Below are 10,576 nucleotides of genomic sequence, written 5' to 3'. Positions count from 1 at the left end.
TCGTTCATCTCACCTGAAAACCTGTCACATAATGAATAACTGTAACCACAATGATAACTATTGTGAATGCACTATAATGAAAAAATTATTATTATTATAGATAACTGTAATTACAACATAAATATCATGAACACGATATCACATAATGTATTGTTTGATGAACTACACATGTGCATTCTTGACAAGAGACGTACCAAATGCTTGAATCTGAAATATGCAGCTCCAATCATCCCACATGTAACATCCACCTGAAAGGAATAGAACCTTTAGAAGAAAATTTGAATAATAGAATTACCAGCTATGAGGAGTTGTCCAAGAACATCCACAATTTTAGAAACATACTCTAGCGAGTCCTTACAAAGAAGAGGAAGTCCTTAAATTGTTTGTACTCTGATCATCCCCAAAAAGTTCAGACTCAATCTCTTGTTTGATTTTCAAGATATCTTCAGGAACATCTACAACCTATAGAGACAATATTGGAGGAAAAGAAAGCTATAAATGAGTATTCGTGGAAAAGTTATGGAGATTCTGAGCAAATATCCCAAATTAGCATATAAGATGAACCTCAAATGAGTATGCTAACTTAAAATAAATAACTATAGTAGTATAAATAGAAAATAAAGAACAAAGGGAAAAACTCATGAGTTATCCATAAATGCAAACAAAATAAAATAAAAACATGTGATTTCTTATGTTTGAGTAAAAAATAGAAGCTTTCAAACATTTCTACTAAAAAAATTATCATAGATTTTACAAAGCAATTTAGCGCTCACAGCCTCACACAGATTTCGAATGAATGGTAAATGAATTTATATCAATTCCTGAACATGTGATTGTGAGAGAAATTCAAAGGTAGAGAAAGCAAACACAGGAAACACATTTCCCTCTAATATGAACCGGAAACAAGTTCCTTCATTTCCACGCAATTTTCCATGAGGTTCTCCCATGTCTTATTGTTTCTCCTCCCACCAAGCCAGATGTCTCAGTTTCTACTTCACATATTCGTCTCTCACCACAATAAACAACACCAGTGAATCGTATCTTAGCAAAGCCTCATAACAAATACAATCTCAGAAGGATGCAAGCAAAGAAATCATTTTTTGCAACAAACAAAAACATAACTCAAAAGCATACAAGCCTCATAAAAAAAACACAATGTCAGAAGCATGCAAGCAAAGAAATCATTTTTGCAACAAACAACAACATACCTCCTTAAGTTGTAAGAGCCAGTCTCGTGTGTGACGAATGCGCTCACGACCCTCAAACCACAAATCTCCAGTCTATTAAAATCAGAACAATTAAAATTAGAGTCAAACACATCCAACATTTGTGTACTCAGCCATAATTTAACTATAAAAACATGGCTCAATTAAGATCCATCTAAAGAGATCTTCTCACATGTTAACTGCTCATCACAACACAAATATCAGCCATAGATGCCCATGTGAGGGGGAATTTAAAAATAAATAAAAGTAGAACAAGGTTTTCTAGAATCCTTTACCTGGTTAACAACAGCCTTTGCCATTTGTCGGAATTCCTTCTTCATGACTGACCTATGGTACAGATTTGCAGGACAGTTTTGGTTCTTTGTCTTCATCGTTGCAAGCACAACAGAAAGATCTTTCCCTGCTGGCTGAATCAACACAGTCTTCTTGTTTGCCAGACCTGCAATACCACAAAGACAAACAATGATGGCAATGTTGATGTTCTGCAAATAACACAATCCCTTTGTTACCAACATCAAGAAGTAGCAACACTGAACACCTAAACCAATTTATTGAATTGAAACAGAACAATTTTATTTGGGACTTGTTGGTATTAAAGAAATATATAGGCCAAAACAAGAGAAGCAAATGAGATACTCGTTACCATGCCTTGGAACTTTCTTTCGTAGTACCATTAGTCCCCTTCAATTTTGCATTCTAAACATTCAATAAATGCTCAGTCAGACATAGTGGATAACAAATACAGAATGCACACAAAAACCCACCCACGTATGGAATTAGACATGTGCGTGTGCACATGCACAAAGAACACAGAGGAAAGAACGAACAGTCTTGATGCCATGAGCAAATACTAGGGAAAACATTAGCAAAACCATCGGCCTTCTCTATCAGCTCATCAATTGGCAAAGCAGCAATTGACTCATCCTTGTTCTGTCCTAGCAAAGCTGATGACGGGTACATGTTGGTGCCCATTCCCAGACAACAACCGGTTTCCTTTCCTATAGCTAGTTGATCACCTGATAGAAATCCACAAAAGAAAAATCTTTACATTTTCAACCAGTTGTATGCTACAACCCATTTTCTCATGCCTCATGAATTTTGTTTCTAATTGGACCCTGGCAGAAAATGCTTGTAAAAGTAGATTATATGTTAGGTAAACTACAACCAATTATAGGTCATTAGTTCCCTTTTCAACGTCCAGCCAAATAAAAGCAATCAATCATTGTGAAATTTAAAAAATAAAAAAATTAAATTTTTTTTTTTAAAAAAAAAGATATAAATGGAATGATTACATTGGATTATGCAATTGGACTTAGAAACTCAAAAATCCAAAACAAAACCAAATCAATTCCCTAGTAATTTTGGAAGATTTTGCTTGGATAAAGTTTTAGTAGTGGTCATAATCCATTTGCAACCTAAAAATCAAAAGATGAGTATGGACTCAAATTTACAGTATGAATCGATTCATTCTACAATGAATATCATCATACAGAAAAGTTATGCCCCAAACACTTTCTTAGTTAAATGGGGACTGTTATTTTATTTACCCTCTAGTCGGTGCATATGGCCACAAATGGAAGGTTATACTAGTCTTATCAAGAAGATTTTTGTGTTTCAATCCAACCATGTTGAGATGAAACATAAATCAAAGGTTTGCCAAACCATGGGCCACACTTGTATACAGGTGTTTCCAATTATGACAAGTGGGACCACTGGTTTGGTAATATAGACCATTGATGTTTTATATCCTAGAGTCAAAATTATCTTGGGGTCGTCTCCATCTATAATGGGGTGCAACAGATTAATGGCCTGGATTATGGACTAACTATCCCACTTACTAGAACTGAAAACCCAAGTATACTCAGTTACCACTAGCATTCCTATGGTAATTATGCAGAGTTTAAAAAGTAACTCATACTCCTCATTTGTGGCACTGATGTACAGGTTTCTGCATCAAATGGTGAATCCATTGGAAATGTGCATATTTAAATTCACACTGTTAGAGCAATCCCAACTAATGAGAACCAAAGGCCCAAAACAAACAATAGGGGCCTTAAGTACAATTCTACATACAACAGGGAATAACCCAAGGAAATTAGCAAAAGTAATATTAAAGTAGCACCAGAATACGAGGCATAGAACAGAAATGCACAAAGATATTAGACGAAACTCAAAATTCAATGAGGCTTTGAATAAACCAAAGAGCATTAAAAAAAAAAATCTCATGAAATGCACAGCGATATTAAAAGAAAATGCACAAAGATATTAGACGAAAATGCACCAAATATCATGATTAATCAGTCTAATTTCAGTACAAAATCTCAAGAAATTTTATAGTATTTGAATCAACCAATTGGGCATTAAAAAGAAAAAAAATAGAGAGATGAAAGAAAACAAATAGAAGAAAACGGAATAGGGTTTGGACATTGAATATTTGAGAGAGAGAGAGAGAGAGAGAGAGAGAGAGAGAGAGAGATACCAAGGACGACGAGGGGCTGACGGGAAGAAACCCTTTGTTTTTACCTGACGGGAAGAAACCTTCCGTCCACAAGGAGAGTGGCAGCAAGATGGGAAGAAACCCTCTGTTTTTACCTAACAGGAAGAAACCTTTCGTCCACAAGCTGAGTGGCAGCGAGATTGAGAGAGGGAGCACGAGAGAGTGAGAGGGAGAGGGAGACGGCGAGGGAGCACGAGAGAGCGAGAGCGAGAGGGAGAGGGAGGTTTTTTTTTTCTTTTTCCTTTTGGAGCGAGAGGGAGAGGAGAGAGATAGCCCTTAGGCGGCTGAATCCAAAATTTTCATGACTGCCTAAAGGGTTTGGATGGCAGGCGTTCAATCCTCCGCTGCTTTATACAGTGTGGTCCACTTAATTTTTTGATCTGTCTTATTTTTCGTCTCAAGCCTTACGACGAGGTCACCAAGTGGATAGATGGTTTGGATAACTCATACATCATGATGGGACCCACAGAACTTGGTGACATCAACACACCAAACAGCCAATCCGCTTTCCAGCCAATGCTTAGGCTATAATTTTGGACGGTGATCTCAGGAGCTTCGTGGGGGCCACCATGATGGATGTGTCTCATCCACGCAGTCCATTCATTTAGGTAACCATGGATAGGACATGAAACTAAAAATGAGGCAGATTGAAGGCCCCAAGTCAACCACACCACTCCAAAATAACTTTCACCAATATGTACATAATTTCTAGTGTTTACTATTGTGTGGTCCACTTGAGGCTTTAATATACCTCCTTTTTTGGGCTCATACCCTAAAATACGATATCAAAACAGATGGATGGCTTAGATAAAATAAATACATTACAATGGGCTCCATAGAGACCCTTATGAAACTATCAATTTAGAAAAGTGCGGTGGTGGGTGTTAGCCTATAGCTACGGATTAAATCCGTAGCTATTTAGCTACGGATTAAAGCCGTAGTTATAGACCTCTATAGTCCGTAGCCTTTACTCATTTTTTTGGTAGTGTCTACTTACATGATCACAATCATCATGATTGGCTTTTTTGGGCACACAAACCAACAAATAGTCATTAAGTCGACATGAGTAATAATTGTGATGATGATTCCCGAAGAAACCATATAGCGAGTGGCTAATATGGTGTCAGGCGCAACATAAAGTGTTTAATCTACTTCATATTACTTTTTCTACATTTTATGTGGATCATTAAGCAGTTATTAATTTGTCAATGGGCAACTCCAATGTCTAACATAGAATGCCATAACTACTACCATTATTTTCCAAGTATAAATCTGTTCGGAAATTTCATTAAGTGAAGTATTGTACAACAATCACCTAACCTCCATGAAGTTTAAGACTGATCTCTCTACCAGGCAACTAAAAATAGTTATATATATGGTCTACTCCCCAAATACCTCAAATCAACTCAAAAAGTCCATTAAACACATAATGAGCAACCTTATCTAATACCAACTTATGTGTAGGAAAATGTGTTCTCCCAACACTAAGAACCACCAATAGACACTAATTCATAATTGCAACAAACAAAAACCAATTAAATCACATAACTATTTTAACGCAGGAGTCCACCTCTCACAGAGAGAGAGAGAGAGAGAGAGAGAGAGAGAGAGAGAGAGAGAGAAACCTCCACTTATGGAATGTCATGCAAGTATTTATACCAACTCTTAAACTTAATAAACATCCATTGATTCCCTTTGCAACTTTTAATTTTAACCATACATAAATTCATTTAAAGAAAAGATACTAAAATGACAATAAACTTAAGCAATTTAAGAACCAAAACTATAGGAAACTAGATTGAAATAAGGGATTCATGGGTGAGGGGGAATCATTTTCCTCCATCCAGTGATGGGCCATAAGCATCAATGGCTAGTGAGGAGTGAAGATCTCATTTCCTCCAGCCAATGAACTCCCATTAAAACCTATTTTCCCTTCATTGTTAAAAGTGTTAATGTAGAGATACAACCTATGTCCTTGGTATATCTCACTACAAGTTTTTTACAAGTTTTTTGGATGTTTGAACCTATGGATGTTGGCTCGTTGGCCCCAGAAACAAGTATCAATATTGATCCTTAGGTTTGAAATCGATAACCTTAGGGACCAAACCTCGCGGCTTCAGCTCTTGGTTGGCCATGAACCTAACTAGCTTGATCAGGAACTTGATACATACACACAGATAGTCAAGAAAATTGATCAAAACACCTTCTAATAACTTGGTTTTCATAGCCTAAATTAATGATTTGGTGTCACCAAACAAACAATATTCACCTTAAAAGAAAAATAAACAATATTACCATTCCAATGACTTGAACTTCATTTAATTGAGACCTAGATATGTGAAAATTAACATGAAACTCTCAAGCAAAAATAAAAATTTGATCATATGAAAGCATTTTCGTTCAATTGTATCCTTTTATCAGAAAATTAAATTCCACCATCTCTCTAAATATTTCAAGCCTCATTGCATCCTTTTACAATCAGCTCTAAAATCATTTACATGAATAACTAGATTTCTTTGGTTATTGTTTACATCACCGAAAACATCAATCTAATTACAAGAAACGACATAACCAACCATATGATTAACAATATACCCAAACGCTCTCCAGCCTCACTTCCATTTTTTAACCTTTAGATATTTTAAGGGCATGTTTGGTAGAATCTTGAAAATTGTATTCATATTATTTTAGTTAATCATAATTATGTATTAGAGATTATGATTATTAGTTCTCAAGGATCCTTTTAATCTTCATTAAAAATAAATATAGTCTCTAACATAATTATGATCAAGCATCTACCAAAATGCCCTAAAGCTTCAATTTTCAAAACACGGTAGGAAAGGAATGTAAAGAACACAGCCCTAGTGAGATGTAGAGCTCACCATTCATCATGTGGGTCCCACTATGAACTTGAATTGACCCAAAATTGAGGCAGTCTACTTATTAGGTCGGCTACATGTGAATGTTGAATATTTCTCTTAGACAAATAGGCATTTACTTGTGACCGTCCATCTGCCGTATTCACTGCATGCAGTACCCTATTAATGCCTTGGATATTTTACATGTGTGTGTAGTTAACATGTATGGGGGAGACCCTTCTGACCATCTCATTCCCGTGAGTCTGGCTAGGGCCAGCTAATGGTGAGATCATATAGTAACATGGGAAAAAGAGAATCTCTTTGCCCCAAAATAGCAACTGGACCAGCACCCTTTGTTTTTCTTTCAATACTAAAATTTCTTCCATGTTTCCTATATCATCCATCATGAGGAACGCCAACATCTGTATCCAAAATGATAAGCATGCCATTTCAAACCCATGGTCAAGCAAGGGGGTAGGTCCTCCACTTCATGGTAATAGTCCTTAAATGGGATAGAAACAAGCCTCATCAAGATAAGGACATGACCTTTCCTTTATATGTATTTTGTTCATGTAGAGGAGATGCATGTGCCTCTATAATCAAATCAGTGACATTTTTTTTCTTTCATGACTTGTCTTTTTTTTTTTTTTAAGTAGTTACAAAATCGATACAATATTTAGGATCTATGCAGCATAAGGACAAGAGGCTAAGTCCTAGACTAATCAAGAGAAAGAAAACTGAGTCCCATTTTTGGACTTTGATCCATAGATATTGCCTTTGGGTGGAGAGAGGGAGAGAGGTTATGAAAATTGTATGAAACTAAAAAATAGTGGAGTATTTAGTCAAAGAGGAGAGTAAAAGTTCAAAAGTTAGGCAAGTCCATTACAACATACATATTTGACTATATAACTATTCACTGTGTAATACCTTCTCCTCATCTCATCACTCGTCAATAACCCCAACCATAAAGAAAGCATCCTTGTTTCATTGTTGCTTCACCAGAAAAAACAAGTGAAAAACAAGTAAATAAGAAAAATAAGAAAGGGAGAAAGAGAGGATTTATGTTTTTTATTTTATTTTCTAGCCTACCCTTGCAAAAGGAGAAGAAATAAGAAAGTAAAACGTATCTTATTATCAACTTGAGCTCTATAAAATCTTATATTTGTAGAACAACATCACCATGAAATTCTACTAGTATTTAATTATCTTGATTTGCAGTCCCATGTATTACTCCTTACATCTCATAATTGAACATGAAGAAAAATCCAATGGTGATTCTTAATCAAAACCCAATTTCAAATCCGATGAGCCCTCAATATTTACCAAATGATAAATAATGCTTGGATATTTCATGAATGAACCTTCTGTAAGAAAATTAAGACAACATAAGCCCCCAAACAAGTAAAATGAAAAAAAAAATGAATAAAAAATTCTAAAACTCACAGTAAAAATAGACACACAGAGGCATCCCTAAGCATGAAAGCAAAAGAAAAAAAAAAAAAAAGAAATCCCACATGCTTGAATGTACATATATTATAAGGATACAGTCAGTAGGAACAACATTCCCAACAAAATATGAAAAAAATAAGAAAAGATTATCCTCCCTGGTATCGTAGTGGCGTCACATTGAGCCGGGCAAATTTTTATGAAATAAGAGATCCAATTGCAGTTGAGGTTTGCTGTAATATGTCCCCAAACCTTAGGACTTTAGCATTTGAATCTAAATCTCGACTTGTTTAATAGATACATAACAAGCAAAATCTCTAGATGCATAACAAGCAAAATCTATTAAATTGGATTATTTCAACCCTTTGAAATTTAGCTCTTTTGCTTTGAAAATGGATGGTCATCATAGCCTTTATGTCATCAAAGTGTTGAAATATTTAATTTGGTAAATTTTATGCGTATCAATAAACAATTTGGTTCATTTATTAAAACAAAAACTCAATTTCAATACATTAAGATACAACCAAGCAAACATCTTTGTTATTTATCTATTTGTATTTTCCATGACAAGTGATGTATGAAGAGTACCATAACAAGGAGATGAAATGTGAGATGAAACTTCTATTCACAGTACAAACGTTAAGACGCAGGACACAAGACATTTAAAATAAAATTTTTATCTATATAATTTCTAGATTATAATTGGAACGCGAAGCCTCATTAGAACCATTCAAAAAAGGATTATATGATACAAAAATAAAACTACCCATCAGAAAATAATAGAACGCGAAGCTACTATCAAGGTCTATCCCCTAAGGCCAACACCTCAAGAACCTCCTACCTCACATCAAGACAAAAATAAAATAAAATTCTCCCCAACCTAAAACCTTAAAAATCTCCAACTCTCAATATTCTCCACATATGTACAACAACAGGATATCCTACCTGCTTGGGAAAATTTATCCTCACAAGTTCTAAACCATGCACATGGCATATATTTATGTCAATACAAATTGTTCAATCATCAATCTAGGAAGAAAATGTACAAAGCTACTAAAATTCGATAAGTGGTGCTTGTATGACATTTTTTCATGGTTAGATTGTTAGATCAATATGATATTTAGTCCATGGTCCCTTTGTGGAACCTTATGATGATTGAACAGTCTGGATCATGGTACAACTATGCAGCATGAATAGTATAAATAAAGAAGAACCCACATAAATAACAACTATAAAGAAAAATGAAAGAAATGATGAGGCACTCCCATAAAGGTAAAATTCAATTAAAAATAGCATACCCTTTCCGTTTCTTCAACTGTGAGATTATAGGGTTTCCTAAGGAAGCCTTAACAAGCGAACGAAGAGGAGAACCAGTGAAACTGAGACTAAGGTTTTCTCATGCTCCCACCAATGGGTGAAACTACCACATGACCTGGTTCTTTCCACAAGGGTTGTAGAAGAGAAGAAAAATCAGATCATGCTGGCAGCTTCAACCGCTAGTGGTGCACGATGATAGAATACGCACCACACCAGAGAGAGAGAGAGAGAGAGAGAGAGAGAGAGAGAGAGAGAGATTATATTTTCTAGCCTTCTTCTCCTTCTCCTTATTTGTGAAGAGAGGGGGAGAAGAGGAATATAATAGAGGTGAGAATGAGGGGTTGAATGGCTCCTATATCTTATATTAGTCTTTTGGTTTTTAGTTTATTAGCTATGTATATTGGAAAAGCTCTCTCTCTCTCTCTAAATAAAAAAGATGTGGTCCCATAAAAAAACAAAGGAGAAATTGAATATTGTCAAACCCACACCACCACCATGCAGGTTCGAGAGATGAGGGTTTCTATATTTGCTATATAATGTTATTAATGACTTTAGGAAGGTTGGAGGGAGCCCTTTCATGCATATATACTCATTTGATATTATAGTTGTGCATAACTATTTTTGTACCTTGTATACTATTATTATGCAATTGGCATACATGTACCTTAATCCATGCATTCCTAAAAATAGTCCTAATATACATTTGGTATGTCTCAATAATATTATTGACCACTTCTTCTTTTTTCTTTTTTCTTTTTTCATTTCAACCGTCCATTTTTATGGCCAATAATCCGGATATCAAATTGGTTTTTGAATGTGGCTTTTCGTGTTATTGATGGTTACAGTGGGCTCAACTATTTAAACTATATGAATAGGCTTAGATGCATGCCACGTCTATAGTGGCTGTGTGCCTGGCTATGAGAGTATGGATGTTATAATCCGGCTGAGTATCATCATTAAAGTTTTTAGCTTCATGCATCTTCCCATCTCATTCATGGAAGATATTCTCTCTCTCTCTCTCTCTCTCTCTCTCTCTCTCTCTCTCTCAACCAAAAAAAGTGCTAAAAAATACGAGAGATATAAGGGGGACCATGAGTGCATGACCTCTTATGTGTTGCATAAGGTTCACACAAAAAGAAGGAAAAAGGCATCTTAACCTAACAAATCATGTGACCCTCTCACCCTCTCTCATCCTTGTTATGTGATGTTCATTTATTTCCTTCTCGTAGGGT

At 35.5% G+C, this 10,576-nt stretch overlaps 1 protein-coding gene across 2 annotated transcripts; it reads right to left on the bottom strand.

Moving 5' to 3' along the window:
- Positions 1–300: 300 nt before the first annotated feature.
- Positions 301–3,969, bottom strand: LOC131250081 (uncharacterized). Of its 2 annotated transcripts, none has more exons than XM_058250737.1 (5): positions 3,706–3,969; positions 2,078–2,242; positions 1,502–1,922; positions 1,209–1,280; positions 301–462 (listed from the first exon to the last, which is right to left on the bottom strand). In XM_058250737.1, exons 3-5 carry the CDS (start codon positions 1,739–1,741, stop codon positions 355–357), a joined length of 420 nt encoding a protein of 139 aa, XP_058106720.1. In that variant the 5' UTR covers positions 1,742–1,922; positions 2,078–2,242; positions 3,706–3,969; the 3' UTR covers positions 301–354. The 2 variants fall into 2 exon arrangements, with proteins under 2 accessions (XP_058106720.1, XP_058106721.1); XM_058250738.1 differs by having other exon boundaries at positions 3,750–3,969.
- Positions 3,970–10,576: the final 6,607 nt, after the last annotated feature.

This window comes from Magnolia sinica, chromosome 6 (genome assembly GCF_029962835.1).
Source record: "Magnolia sinica isolate HGM2019 chromosome 6, MsV1, whole genome shotgun sequence".
NCBI classification, from domain to species: Eukaryota; Viridiplantae; Streptophyta; class Magnoliopsida; order Magnoliales; family Magnoliaceae; genus Magnolia; species Magnolia sinica.
The sequence above is the reverse complement of the archived record's forward strand: the minus strand, read 5'-3'. Positions and strand labels throughout refer to the sequence as shown.

Excerpts from the sequence above, each read along its gene's own strand:
- LOC131250081 (XM_058250737.1), bottom strand. The coding sequence starts at position 1,741 with ATGTTGGTAACAAAGGGATTGTGTTATTTGCAGAACATCAACATTGCC. Across the intron at positions 1,281-1,501 it reads CAAAGGCTGTTGTTAACCAG|ACTGGAGATTTGTGGTTTGA; the intron begins GTAAAGGATTCT and ends TGATTTTAATAG. Across the intron at positions 463-1,208 it reads GGCTCTTACAACTTAAGGAG|GTTGTAGATGTTCCTGAAGA; the intron begins GTATGTTGTTGT and ends TTGTCTCTATAG.